General features: G+C 36.5%; 1 protein-coding gene across 1 annotated transcript in view; it reads left to right on the forward strand.

Annotated features, from left to right (window-relative positions):
* Myo10A (Myosin 10A) overlaps positions 1 to 15,579 on the forward strand; it is a 247,824-nt gene that overhangs the window by 92,625 nt on the left and 139,620 nt on the right. Inside the window, exons 39-45 of the mRNA XM_071587864.1 lie at positions 75 to 253; positions 1,990 to 2,159; positions 3,042 to 3,170; positions 3,261 to 3,389; positions 3,512 to 3,627; positions 5,062 to 5,206; positions 14,072 to 14,189. Coding sequence (XP_071443965.1) covers positions 75 to 253; positions 1,990 to 2,159; positions 3,042 to 3,170; positions 3,261 to 3,389; positions 3,512 to 3,627; positions 5,062 to 5,206; positions 14,072 to 14,189 — 986 coding nt within the window. The remainder of the gene's footprint in view (positions 1 to 74; positions 254 to 1,989; positions 2,160 to 3,041; positions 3,171 to 3,260; positions 3,390 to 3,511; positions 3,628 to 5,061; positions 5,207 to 14,071; positions 14,190 to 15,579) is intronic.

The following is a 15,579-nucleotide window of genomic DNA, read 5'->3' on the forward strand; positions in this document are numbered from 1 at the left end:
CTTACATTTCCAGTTTTATGCACCCTGTTGTGCACATTTGTCAGTGGCATATTACATGTCCATTTTTTTTGCAGCAACACCCCAGTGATACCCCATCCCCGGTCTCCACCTCCTCCAATCCAGCCAATTAAGCAAAACCGCGGTGATATGTATGGCATGGCAAGGATGGATAGGGAGCGTGACAGAGATCACGACAGAGATCGTCGGTCATCAGTCTCTACTCATCATACAGAAAAAATGGAGCGAATTGAAAGTGAGTGCATTTAAAAATACTAACTCAGGGATGCCACCAGCCTGGAAAAGTTTGGGAATTCGACTACCTGGAAAAGTTAGAAAAATCAATGAAAACATTTTTTTGTGTCATTATGTAAAGGAAAGCTGAGTTGGTAATTTTTTGTCAGTTTTTCAATTACTTCTCACTAATTATAACATAATAAGTGATAAAGTTCAATTCTTGACTGCTGGTTTCTCACCACCCTTGGGTTATCATGTATGACAACCCAAGGATGGTTAAGTTAATCACTCTTAATCAGAGTAATGGTGGTCAGGGTTTGGTTTTCCACAGAATAATTATAGTTCACCATTTTATACCAAGGAAAGAAACATATTTTCCCTGGAGGAAGTACTAATAGAATGTTTGCTACCAAATTTTTTTTTTGCTGGCTAATACAACCCTTTGAGTTTTAGACAGTGTGCAATAAAATTGTATTGTTTATATGTGTAAACTATCGTGTAATGTTTTGGGCCAAGGAGGAATATAAGAAGAAGAATTGTGTTAGGCAAAGAAACTTTCACAAGAAAGAGGAAGCTGATGATACTGATTTTGAGTAAGGAAGAGCATAATTTTGTATAGCATGGAAACCACTGATTTTGCCTATACGAGGGTGGTCTGAAAAGTTTCTGACCTCAGAAAATTTCAGAAAAAAATGTCTTGTATCTTTATTAGGTCGGAAGCTTTTCAGACCACATCATGATTGGGCATAAATGTGTCTTTTAAGATATAGGTATGGGGAATGATGGTAAAAGTAAAATGTACAAAAAGGAAAATTAATGTAGAAGTACTAGGCATTGTCCTGGGGTTGGAGGGTAAAGTTTTGGTAGAAATCCAAAGGAGGCAGAAAAAAATGGATGCAGAGTGTTTTGATGGGCCAGATTTCCATAATATTATTATATATATTCAATGGTTCCTAGCTCAACTTAGTGGAAGTTCATGTTCATGAAATGAAGAACAAAATGTGTTTTTCCACTGTTCTTTATTTGGGCACTACTAGTTTCAATGCTTAGGCATCTTTCTGATAATGACGCCTAAGTGTTGAAACTAGTAGTACCAAAACAAAGACCAGGGGAATAATACATTGCGTTCTTCATTTAATTGTATATATTATTTAAGGGGATAATCCTCAAAGTCTGTTAATTCATGGTGCTTTTAGTTTTAGATTTTGGTCAGGTATGGGAAACATAATTTTTGGCTCATAATTTCGAGAGAAATCAGAGAATTTTGAAATAAAAAATAAGTGTCAATCCTTTAGTTTAAGCCATTGTTTACATTTTATGAATGGTTGTTCACCCTGGGTAATAGTAGTGTTTTCATCCTATTGCAATGATTTTTATTCTTTTTCCATCATGAATTTAACAAAATGTGTGCCCTATTAGTTAGCATGATTTATTTATTATACAAGACCTTTATTTAACTTATTTCCTTTGAAGAATTTGGATGGAAAGTATAATTTTCAAAATTACCTGTAGTTTTTCATAAAACAAGTTGTAGCACTTGGGCGAAACCTTGTCTATAGCAAAAAATTACAACACCTATATATGAAAAATTAAAATACTGTCATAGTCAAAGCCATATCCACTTTATACAGAATATTACTAATCTTGGTCTGAGCAATTCTCACTGGTTAGCATGTGGTATTTGTAGTGCAGGTGGGAGTGTCAAAACTTTTAAATTTTTCTGTGAGCCTTACCTTTTGTGTGGGGTTATTTCAGTTGAAGAATCACCAGAATTCCTGAAACCAGTGGACTCACCAGCTCCCCTCCTCATCGAAAGAGACTATGATAAAACCTTGGAGAACATGAAAACAAAATTGTTTCCTCCCAGTACTGCAGCATCTTTTACTTATAATAGGGTCAACTGGAAGCTGCACATAAGGAAAGAGGTGAGTAGAGGGGTCCTTCAATCATTGAAACCTGAATGCATCAATAAAATTTGATTGTAAGGGAACTTTCTGACCACAGCATGCGGAGATTTCAAATTTATGAAATTGCAGCTTGGAAACTTTAAATGATAGATCCTAGCAACTTATTGATAGTGCATTTATTCTGAATTCAAATTAATGACATTAATTGATAGTACATATTCCTATTCTGGGAAAACTAAAATATTTGTTTTTTTTAATATAAAAAAGATTAAAACTGCAATAGTGGGTGTTCTATATAGTTAGTTTTTCAATAAAAAGAAAGAAATTTAATATATCTGTTGTGCGGTGTTATGATATTTCTACAAACTTTTATGTATGCCTAAAATTTATGGAATGTTAATTCTGATTTGCATTTTTATAAAATTTTGAAGCGTTGGCAAAACCGAATATCACTAGATAGTTTTATAGCAAAAAGGAATTTGGTACATAATTAATAAAGTATTTATTTAGATTCTTTTTTGTTTTGACAAATCAACTTTACCTTCCTGATTGCTTCATTCTGCGATTGAAGAAAACAGGAACATGATTCAGGATCCTAAATAATGGATATATGTAATTTTCTTTGAATAAATTTTGTACAAAATTTATTTTCATTGGCATGGAACACATTTTTGAAATTTCACATTAATTTAGATGGAAAAAGTTGTGTCACTGTTTCAAAGATCATGGAATGAGGTTCCTCTGTATTGTATTCCACATTTACCCCCACCCTATATCCCAAACCATTAGGCAAACTAAACTGTATACATTTTTGTACTTGAAAGATGACTCATATGACAACATTGGTTGTCTATTTTAAAAGAATCCTATATCTAGTAATGCATATGATATCTTTTACAGGTATTTTCTCCTAGTGAGAATCTGAACAATCCACTTGCACTACATTTAGTGTTCTGCCAAATAGTCAAAGATATTTTTAGTCCAAGCTGCATAAGAATTAGTCGAGAAGAGCACAACAAAATGAGGAAGGTAAGTTTAAAAAAAGGGTAGAATTGAAATTACTGAGCAACAAATGACATTTTTTCAATCATGTTATAAATTACCTATTTCTCTGTGTAGATGCTTGATAGCTATGGCATTACCATGAACAACTTGCATTCTACTCATCACAAAGTTACGATTAAGAAAAATATTATTGATTTGGCTAAAGAATGGCCAACATATTTTGCGAGGATATTTCCGGTATCTGTGAGTATTTTTGGCTTTTTTAATTCTTTCTTCACTTTTTTCATTTAGTGAACATTGTAATGTGGAATGCTTTTATCTGTGGGTTTGAATTAAAAAGTAACTTGGGTTATTTTTTTTCTCAGGGTGGCCACCAGAATCCAAATGTTCAGCATTTGGCTATATCTCATTCAGGTATTAGGCTAATAAGAAGGGAGAAGAGCCTACCCAATGACTACTTGCAGGTCTTAGATACCATCACGTAAGTATTTGTATAATAAATTACTCTTATTTGAGCTGTATGGTTTATTTATGGTTCTATTTACCTCACTCTTCGATAAAGTGATACCTAACTTTTTCAATTGGTTTGATTTTCTCTATACACATGAATGGAGAAATGGAGTAATTTGGGAACAGCAAAATTCAACCCTTACAGTGCCATTCTGATGGCAGTTATTGTTTTTAAAATGGGAATATACAATTAGATAATATATCCCGTTGAGAAACGCCTCTTGGATTTCAGTGATTAACTGCTGAAATTTGGTTATAACTATTAAAGCTTGTGTTGAATTTCAACAGTTTACTGTTAAGGTTCTACAGTGCTCAGTTAAAGGTCAATCGTTTGCTGTTGAATATTCATAGCTTATTCAAAAGGAAATTAAGGAAGTTTCTGACAGTATAGTCAACAGTTTTTGAGAAAGAAATCAATGGTATTATAGACAAATCAAACATTTGGCGGTGACGTCAATATTAATAAAAAATTTAAATGCAAATATCTATGAATGAAACAGTTTTGAGCAATGCATTCAAAAGAAAATAGGCAAATTAGCACAAAGAAACTAATTAAACTCATACAGGAAAAAATGGAGGAGTAAAAAATGAAAAGAAAATTGAGTATAAGTTTTTATACATGGATAAACTAACACTCAGATTACTGTGGAAAAATAAAATATGTAATGAGGAGCATAAGAGAAATAATCGCAGAAAAATAAAGCAAAAATAACACCAATAAAACCAAGAAATATCCTATTTTCATGCAATAAAATGGAGAAATTTTCATTTAAAAAGGAAGAATTGATATAGTAGGATGGAGATAGCTTAGTTGGGGAAAAGTAAGCAGTAATAGAATTCCATGAGCCTTTATGAAGGTGCCATATTCATTCATTGAATGTTCAGACTTTAGTTTTATTTTTTGCACTTCACTAAAAGAGATAGTTTTACATATCATCCTCGATAGTTTTTTCCATGATATTTGTTCAGTAGTCTAAATGGATTTTATTTGTATTAAAAGTCTCCCAATAAGTTGAATGAGTTAAAGATGAATATTCCCTCTGCTTAAGTTCATGGTATGTTGCTGTAAACATTTCCTATGTGACATACTTGACCATTACATACTTAACCACAGAGTAGAAGTGTTGTGCCTATTTGTAATTTTATTGACATTTTTCTAAAGTAAACCCTACAGACCTCCACTTCACAATTAATGCCAATTTTGTTAGTGGTTTTATTCAGCATTTATAGATTATAGGCTGATGTGCTTATTTATTGTAATGTTCATCCACTTTGTTTCAATGAAATGCAATAGAACCTCTTCTAACCACTTGCATAAAAATCATGTGGATGTCAAATAAGTAGTAGTAAAGTTATTCTGGGTTAGTTGCCCATCATAATAATTTAAATAATGACCTTTTTTTAGCTTTGATGATGTTGTGGAAACATCAGTACCAAAGGGAAGCTCCATTCAAGTCATTCTGCAATCCGGTGGCCGTATGGTTTTCTACACCCATAGAGCAAACCAAATACGAAGCATGATTGAGAAGTTTATTGTGGAGACAGAAAAGGTAATGTGAAATGATTTTTATTGATATTTTTCATTCATTTAACTTTGCATAATTCAGGAATTTATGTTAATTAAATCACTAAAATATTAGCAAATATTGCAGGCCGTCATAACCAGGATATGATATTGTGATGTCTTTAAAATAGTTATCAAGGTTTGGAATCTTTGAAAATTTTTTTGAGATAATTTTATTTGTGACTAAATTGGCTCATAAAATACGCATGTAAATGACTCAAAGTAGGGATGCGATATTAAGCATACCAAAATATTGAACCATCCATCATTGTACTAGGTAACACTTGGGCTACCATTAGTGATTATCTTGAAGAATTTCAAACACACTCAAAGCCTATTTGTGATGCAATTCATTCTTATTTCATCCTAAACTATTTGTAATTAGTGGTTAACTTAAAATTAAATTCCTCCATAACCTTGTGCTTTTATCTCACTTTTTTTAACCAGTCACTGCTTATTATGTGTTTTATATAATCATTACAATTTTACTAAAATGCCTGAGGTTAAAACCTGTTTTGATAAATATAGTTTGGTAATTAAAATATCACTATATTTTTTCAATGTGGTGTAAGTTGTTGACTTTTGTTGTAATTTTTGAGCATTTGTGGCGAGCTAAATACATCAAGCTTTTCATTTGAGTGACAGAAAGTAGACATTGGCTTTAAAATATACCTGACAATAAAAATATTAGAGGTAATTTACCAGAGGGAAATGTTTCCAAAATTACATGTTTACCTAGAAACTTCCTGCTGCACTTTAGGTTAAAGGCTTCACTTTATTTGTAAATATTGTGGGAATGACTCCCTATTTGGATGTCATGCAAAGTCAACTAAAAGATATATTTTGCTCTAATCTGGCTCGTTTTGTACAGTGACAATTGTTTCTTTCTCAGTTATGGTATTGGAAGGTACCGTAAATGGACTACCCTGCCTAGGCATGCTAGGCACATACATTTTACCTGCTAGGCATTCACATTATGGAAATGATGACTTTTTCTATTACAGTGGTGTATGAACACACTCCCACCAAAATGTACAGTCATATCTGGTAGATAATTCACAAGGACACTGGGTAGGGTGAAGAGTTGCAGTTGAGTTCTCTGAATATTCTCCGCATTAAACCCAAGCAGACTTTTAACCATAGGGGAACCTAAAAAATATCGTGCATCACAGAATACTGTGTACACTAATGATCCTTAAAGTAGAAATTTAAAATATGTTTAGAAATCCTACTGGATACTTTGACCTACGTTTCTTAAACATTAGCCCACTGTACTAATAAAAGTCAGAAGGCCAAAGACCACCACTTTGAGTACTCCTTTCAATGTAGTGGTCTAAGAAAAATTGTGATGTCAGAATAAATTTAGTGTTAAAATATGTGCAAATCTTTCTTTTGCTGAAGTGTGTATACATTGTTTTGGTGGATGATTGTGATAACTTATGGTTAGATATGAATGTATAGTATGCCATTTCATAAAGAATAGGAGAGTGCGTGAGTAAAACAAAAAGAAAAAATAATTAACAGGTTCTCTACCCAGGATGCCATATCAGTTGAAAAAAGAAGAAAAGAAAATGAAATTAAATAAATTGTGTATTTTACAAGAAAAAGTACGAGGAGACGAAATTGAGTAGCAGAGATAACTCTGCTTGGGAAGGACTAAGGAACGAAAATATTACATAAATGAGGTACCATGTTTGATGCAGGAAATGAGAAGTCTAAAGAAGAAATTGCCTTCGGCTATAAGTGACGAATATGTTTCCGAGATTAATTGACAACAATTGCTATTAAAGCGATATGAGGGATTTGTTTAAATTCTTGAAGAGAAATATGGCACTTTAGAGATAAACGGAGCTTGAGAAGGAGCTGGTGTCCGATGGTATGACGACTTGTTTGAAGAAGTATGCATTTGGGGAAAAATATGAACTGATGATTGCATGTGACTATGCGCAGTACCTCAAAAGATGAGGATATAAGGGAAGAAGACAGATGACTACAAAGACTCTTAGCAGTGTTCATGTTCTTCGGCCAAATCCAGTACGTATGTTCGCCATGAGGAACGCTCCTTGAATGTAATTTCTTCCGCGTTACCGAATGAAGAGGCAGCGGAAGACGATTCCGTGTTTCTTTTATGCCTTCTCCCGTCCTACTCCCCCCCCCCCCTTAAAACTCCATCTTTCCCAAGTTTACGAACGCTCCCCAACCGCCTCAACCCCTTGATTGATACTCCCGAGTAACCCCGATGGTTTCGTATTGCGAAGAACGAAACGATTTTCCTTTTTGTCTCGAAAACCACACGATATGTAGGGCACGATGAGCACTGAATTATATCCGAAACTCTCGATATTTTTTTGCTACCTCTTTCCAACAGCATCTCCATGACCTCGAATTTAGAAGGGAAAAAAACTTCCGGATTCGCGGATAGATTGAAAAATCGCTTTCGCTCGATGGCAGGAGAGAATTATGGTTTCCAGCTTTTAATTTAGGATGCAATTGGCTCAGTCGGCCCCGTCCCTTTATTTACAGTTTTTCACTTTCTGCCATGCTTTCATTTTGATATTCGCTTGTTAAGTCTTCCATTTATTGAAACCAAAATTGGTCACCGGGAAAAAACTTCGGTTCATCAGAGCCGTCTCTTCAATGAAGGAATCGTGGATTTTTTTTCTTTTTTCGGACCAAAGAATACTTTTTTAAAACCTTAATTAAATCCAACTTTCGATGATCAAGCAATCAATTTCACCCTTTCTCAGAATTATATCTGCAAATATTTTTTATTGGTTAGTTGGTAAGCAAAGTTTCCAACTGCGCACATTTTCTCATTCTCAATTAATGTGGTCAGACATGTGTCAATAAGTTTTCATTAGTTTTTAACGCCCTTCGAACGTATAATAATTGGCACTTATGTTTCGCAAAATAATAGTGTGAGTGGTTAAGTCCATTATCCATTGACTCATTTTTCTCCTCTCTTACTGAGCGTCAAAAGTGCTAAAGATACACTGTCCAAGATAATTTTCTTGTAAAAGTAACTTCAAAATTCCAGGGTCGTAATTACCAAAAAATTCCGATCTGGTTGACAAAGTATCCACAAAAACAGCGTTAATGCAATAACCTTAACTTTTCTGCTTGGCCCATTTAATGTGACCGCGACGGATTCTCGTGTTCCCGGACGTTTTGTTAGGGGATTGCCACTTTTTCCCTTGATTTTCGAATCCATTTGAAACAGTTCAGCCTTGAGACAAAAACATTCCTTATGGCGATCATATCCTCCAGATAAAAACTCCTGGTAAAGTAGTCTTCTATTTATCATTCCTCGTCGCGAGTCAATTTTTCTCATCACCTCCCAGATTTTTCGCCTCTTTCCTCCATAATGCCCTGGAAATCTCGTAATTTGCCCAAGTAGGCTAAGATCATTTTCACGCTTCCATTTCGGCGGTTCCTTTCGTCTTTAGTGCAGATAACAGAGGGATACGAAGCAGTTCGTGTCGAACTTCGAATCTTTGAAGTCTTAACTGAAGACCGGTGCAAGTGTTTCTTTGTGTGCCTTTGACAATTTCATGATCAGATTTCCCTCAAAAAGCTTTCGTGAAATATGAAATTTAGTGTTTTCACAGTGAGGAACAAAGAGATTTTTTTTCTTTTTCCAAATTTATCGCAAGACAGCGTTGAACTTTGCCGCGATATATGTTCATATTTCATAGTATTTGTGGGTTATTTATTTATCCCCCGAGTTGGTTCCAATTTAAGTTAACGAATTCATTTTTTTTGTAGTCTTTTCGGAGATAGATAAATGCTGCGGTTTTTTTCTCCTTGAAAAGGTTTACATGTGTTTAAGATCTGAAATCACGTTTGAAAGCGAGCATTGTAGTTTTTACTTTTCTGAGTACGGTAGCTTTCACACAATGCAGAGTTTCAAAAAGAAGAGCATGCCGAGTCTGTGCGGTGTCATCTTTTGACGAGTGTTCTAGTGTTGCTTCCCCACGGATGCCACCACGATCTCCTGCTGTCTGATTCGACGAAGGCGCGAGTGCTCTCCAAACCCGCAGACTGCGCCACATTATATTCATACGGGAAGAAAAGCAACGCACCGGTAATGACTTAAACATGGGATGACCCCATATGTTTGTTTATTTTAGGAAATTCCTGTGTTCATTGACTTTCGCAGTGTTTTTTTTTGGAATCGCCCGAAAAGGTGTTTTTCAATTTTATCTACCACCGCATCGGCTCAATCAGGAGCACAAAAGACGTGATGGAATGAGTTCAGCAAAAGTTGTGATTTTCCTCGTGACGCTTCATCGAGCATCCCCTTTCCCTCCTCGTGGTCGTCGCCTCATGAAAGCACTCAGTGAGTTATCCTCAACCATTCTGGTGGGAAGTAGTTTTCTTTACTTTGTGGAAACTTGCGGACGCATTTTTCACGCGTTTCAGCGAGCTAGGTCTGTGAAAGTGTAGTACTTCTCGGACTCTCAAATTAGAACTTGCAAGAAGTAGTAGAGGGAAGACACCTGGTTGAACTAAATTTGTCGATGGCCTTCGCCTCAATTTCGGTGATAAGTCGTATCATCGACCGCAATTCGTTCGTGGCGGCAGTGTTTCTTAAAGGATAACCCCAAAATATGTCAGTCGAGGGCGACTTGGACGGAGACTTGAACGCCTGACTGCAAGAGCTTCTTCGAGTGAATACACTAAATGGGATATTGCTTTGGGATGCACAAGCGCGAAAGCATCTTTGTTGTTCACAAAAGGTGTTTATTTTGTGTCTTCGGCTGTGATAATGTCTCTCTCTTGCGCGGATGTTTGGGAGGAGATTGTTTCTACGGACATCGAAAAATGTAGACGGGGGCCTGTGGTGAAGTTTTCCGTTCCATTGAAGCGTTGGCACCACGCCCTTGTGTTAGGGCGGCGTCTTGGTTTGACCTTAAGTCTCTACTCAGCCGCCAGGATTAACATCGACCCTTTAGACGTGTGCCGGCAGATTCTGAAGGTACTGGGGTATCTCCTTCATACTTATCATTCCTCCTGATTGTTTAGCACCATTTTTTTCGCCTTATTTTGTGACCACCTTTGCTAAATTGTGTCGACTCGCATTCGAAGTTTCCCATTTCTCATAATGTTCATAGCCATTTCTACCTGTACAGTTACATATCACAGGTAGCAATGTTGTGTAAAATGGTGTTTAATGTAATTTTGGACGAGAGACAGTTTTAATGCGTCCAAATCCAAACTCAAGGTGTTATTTTTGTATGCCATTAAACGCCTTTAAATATAAAGGGGTTGAATGGCATACAAAAATTATGGGTCTTGGCACGAGGAACTGATTGCAAAAATAAGTTATTTTACTTCATAAATTGCCCATCTCGTCGCACATTCCAACCTCATAATCCAAAACAGAGGCCTTAAGCTTAATTTGTCCATCTGACATAATCTCCTGGGTTTCTGAGCCGTCGTTCAGAGTGATGCTGGCAAAGGTTGAACTAAAATTTCGGAAATCCCCCATCGTCTGCGCAGAACCTCCTCGTATCTGTATTCATTCTTTGCTCCATCGGGTGGGCGTTACCGTGACTCTTGAAGATCGCGTGCGTATTTCAATGCCCTTGAGTCTCCTACCCCAACGTTTGTCTGCTGGGATGGCGATGTGACACACTCCTGCGTCAAGTTGGTGAGAAGAGTGCTAGTTTATGATTAACCGTCTCCCCTCTTCCTTCCTCTTGTCCAACCAAGCGTAGGCGACTGAAGATGCTATCATCACGAGGCGATTTATGACTGCGCGTCTCTGGCACTCTTATAGATGTTGTCCCTCAGTAATTGTGTACGCCCTCTTGATTTACTAAGTCCCAAACCTTGGGAGAGAACCTCCTGCTAATTGGGATAATCCAGTGGTAGAGCAGCTATCATACTGTCGTTTTTATAACACCCCAGGGCACTTTCCCACTGTACGCCAACGGGAGAAGGCCACCTTGGACCTATATTTGGGAAAATGTTCAGTTTATTAGTTCGCTTAAAAGCAAGTGGCAGGAAGAGCTGCTGTGGATGGTAAGAGACGTTGAGCTCCTGCAGTGTAGTTCCTTAAGGTTGTTTCCGGATGTATTGCCGTATGTTTGAGGTAAACAGTGCGACGCGAGGGTGTGTTTAAAGTGTACGTAATGGTTGGCTGTTGCAATATGCTTCCACACAAACTCGCAATAAACCTAAAATTTTCCTATCTGTCAGAATCCATTACGAATTTGTGCCTTGAGTTTAATATAAGAACTTAAACTCCGCCTAATTTCATATTGAATCCATTTGGAAGTGTTCTGAAAAAGCTTTGAATTGTTTGAAGAAAAACACTTTGAAGTGTTCCGACTTCTGGAATCTGGATGGGAAAACTACTAACATATTACCCATTTTACCACACACCGACCAATTTCACATAAAAATGTTCCAGGTTTTACGCTCATTAACCCATCATATCCATAAACCTCTAAATGAATCCAATTAATCGTGAATAAAGGTAGAAACTGGATAAGATTCACCTCGGTGATAATTTGAAAAATATTGAAAGTCTTCAAAACTTATGGGGTTGTTTTACTACAGAGCTCTTCGAATTCGGAAGTAAATATCCTACGGCTAATAATCTAGAAAAACGAGGCTAATGATACTGACTAAAAATTAATTTTTTTGCGAAAGCGCTTTAGGCAAAAATAGTTTTGTCTTGAATATGAATTCAGAATTATATAACTCCATCCAAAATTCCAGAAATGTTTGCATAAATCTTTTCTCAGAAATTCTTCATTATTTTTTCAGCAACATGAAGATTGAGCTCACGATTCAGTCAATTGTGTGATTTTTACTAATTTGCCTGATGTTACGCAAAGAAACAAAACACTCAATTAGGAGCGAATGTGTAAGCATCAACCATGTTACGAAGGTTAGGATGTTTTCTTGTTAAACTTACACTCGTTTCTCAAGTGGGATTTCGATGGTTAGCGGCCAAAATGAGGTTTTGTTTTAGGACAAAAGTTCTTAGCATTAACCTGTTCACGGTTTTTTGTGTAGGAATAGAATCCCGAGTGGTTCAGGGTTATTTTTCGGAAAATTATTGGTAATCACGTATGTGTTTGATGAAAGTTACCCTTTGTATGACATTGAGTTTTAGAATTTCAAGATGTGCTTTACAATTACATTGGTGATTGGAGGTTGCTTTTAAAAATTTAAATGGAATAATAAGATTGTATAAAATTAATAATCAATTTTTTTTACATTTCTGAAAGATCTTTCATCCAATTTTCCAATTGAATTTTTAAGTATGATCTGAGAATTCAAAAACCCCCTTCCAAGAACGTTAACTCTCGCGAATCAGGCGGATGCTTTGTAATTTTAATAATTTATCGGCGCACGATAAAATGCATTGATATAGAATGCTGAAATTTAACGGACCTTGGAGCATTATCCAAAAATGATAAAGATAATTCCCATTTTTGGGACAGAAATTGTCTTTTCTTTAACCTCATTTTCGGCCACCCCTGCAATAATTCAAAGTGCGCGGTGTGGACTCGGCCCCGAAATAAGATTTTCCCAATGACACTAGCGGAAATTTATCATGCGGAGACGTCATCGTAAATAAAGAAGAAAATTTCGTGTTGCTTCGTTTTTCTTAGCCAAAATCGATATTATCTTTTAGTCCCATTTTTTTGTGGTGAATGATCTAATTTTAGCATCTTTCCATTGGAATTTAAAAGATTTTGCTAATGATAATTTTACTTTAAACATTTGAGGTCCTAACAAATTTTTTCTGATTATTCGTCTCATGAAGAATTTTTACTGCAGTGTAACTTATTTCATGTTCCTTTTAGAAGAAAATTGGAGGAATAACTTTTGTTTTTAAGTGTCAACTGCTCCAGAAATATTCGAGCCTTTTATTTATTATTTGTAATCTCGAGTATTATTTAAATTTCTAGTGATTCATAATGCGGGTTGTTGATGTCATATTCGTAATTACGTGTCATTTACGTATTTCAAAGTCAAATTACAGTTATTGTGTTAATTTCAATAAATTCAAATACTCATCAAATACAAATAATTCGCATAAATATCGCATTTGCGCATTGCACACATTTTAATCTCAATTAACTCGAATTGTTAACCTAACTTACGAGTAATTTTTACGTGTTTTTTAGAAGTTACGGAAACCGATTTTTAAATGTACAACCATTGAAATTAATGTTTAACACTTAACTTTTGAATTTTCTACGCATCCACATACTAAGATATACGAGGTAAATACAACATAAGTGTACCTATGGTAAACGTGCTGGGTAGATAATATTGCTTAGCGTCGTTCTTGTCATACGTCTACTGCCGTTTGATAATAATAAGGAATTATTATCGATTGAAGTTAGAGCTCACGTGAGGTAGTCCAGAAATGTTTGACTTTTGAATTCTCCTAAAGAGAAAATGTGCCGATTTTGCACAGGTTTTCTATCCTCGCATTGAAAGAAATGACTTCGCAAATGCTTATTCGTTGGAAATATCCACAGTTTGCATTCATCATTCTCACTTGATGCGACAAAGGCGTGAACGTGCCTGTCTTCCGGGCAAACTCTTAGTGGCCCTTTGTTATTCTCCTCGCGATGTCCTGCTTCTGTAAAATTTTTCATGTGTCTCAGGTGCGGATTGGCAGTAAATATCATTTATAGTGGATATGTAAAAGCCAATTCACAGGTGCAAGGTTGATATCTGAATGAAATCTTCCTCAAACTCCACGATAGAGATCCCGGCGACAAGAGTCATTTTCAATCCTGTCAGAAATGATGCCTACACCATGCCTCGGTGGTTTGAATCTTCGAGTGACTGATCGCAATCGTCTTCTGGTTTTCAGGGAAGCCATGAGTACGTGAGGGCGCTGGCGGACTACGCTACCCGAGAGCCATCTCTCCTCAACTTTAAGAAGGGTGACGTCATCAAGCTCGTGAACAGAGACCAGTATCTGCAGAAAGGTGAGTTATTATTTTTTCAAGGGAGAATAAGACGAGAGACAAAGGGATCCCTGACTTTTATTTTCCCGCGATCGACTTGGCAAGAGTGGGAGTGAGAGTTGCTTTGACGGAGGAGAAAGTGAAATGGATACGAGGAAAACATTCTTTTTCTGTCTCCATTTGTTCGCTCCATGAATAACAAGCGTTGTTGGCTACTGGATGAGAATAATCGAGAAAATGTATTCATCTGAGAGCCTGGAACACTGAAAAACTCCATCGTCTCGTCTCCTTTTCTTTCGAGTTACAACAATGGGAAAATTGCAATAGTAAAGTAGTAGAGTTTCCGATCGTTGAGATCTAGAATTCACCTATTCGGAGCCAGGGCCTCATTTAACATCCCTACGTTCCTGCTCGTTTTCTTCGTTTCAAAAAAGCTCAAGTTTTCCAGAGGCCGACCTAGGTCAAAATCGACAATTTGATGAATTTTAAGATTTTTCTTTTACGAATAACAGTTTACTTCATACAAAAGTACGCAAGGGATTAGTCACACACTAAGGAAATCTCTGACAAAAACATCGCATAACTCGCGATCAAATAAAGCTCGCGTCACCTTAAGAAGCTACTCCTGGATACCCTCCGAAAAAGGATTTGGCATCGGTTCGTGCTCCGAATGCACCGCGGTGATGTGAGGAAGGTCGAGAGATGCACGAGGCGGAATATCGTCGGAGGTCGTTCCGTGCCGTCAGGTCGTTCTTAGATCAATCGGCCCGCCAATTATTGCTCTCCTTTCTTTGGAGTTGCTGTAAAGTGATTTACAAAAGGGGACAAGATAGTTTGCGAGGGATCTTCCTGCTGTATAAGGCAAAGTAAGGGAAAGAAGATACCGATTGACTGAAGAATAAAACTAGCAAAACTAGCTCTTATGGGAGCTTCACATATGGTTCAGTCGCGTGAGCGCTGAATGGTTGAATAAAGAATCCTTATTCTCTCGCTGCTCCTCTGAATGTTCTTGATCATTATTTATACTTATTAGTTTTACCTCTATCATCTCCTCATATTCTTTGTTGATTCAAAGAATTTATTGTGAGTTTGGATCGCCAAGGTAATGAGTTAGTTTAGTGTGTGTCGGCGCCTCAAGGAAGAGTTCAGAAAATATCTTTGAGCATGCAGAACGAAAAATAGGCATGGCTTGAGAGGATTCGAAATTAATATTGTCCCTTACCAGTGGTACCTGCGGAATCAACCCTGTCAGCATTTCGTAGTCATCATTTTGTTTTTCATTTATAAATCGATTGGGACCCGGCCTCGAAGACCATCATCACTTTATAGTATTCTTTTTTTCAATTCGAATTATCTCAAAATAAATTCTTCAGTGAAAAAGCTTTAGTCTAGTTCTTTCCCCTTTTGCCTT

This window comes from Hetaerina americana, unplaced genomic scaffold (genome assembly GCF_022747635.1).
Source record: "Hetaerina americana unplaced genomic scaffold, ioHetAmer1.1.p SCAF_3, whole genome shotgun sequence".
NCBI lineage: Eukaryota > Metazoa > Arthropoda > Insecta > Odonata > Calopterygidae > Hetaerina > Hetaerina americana.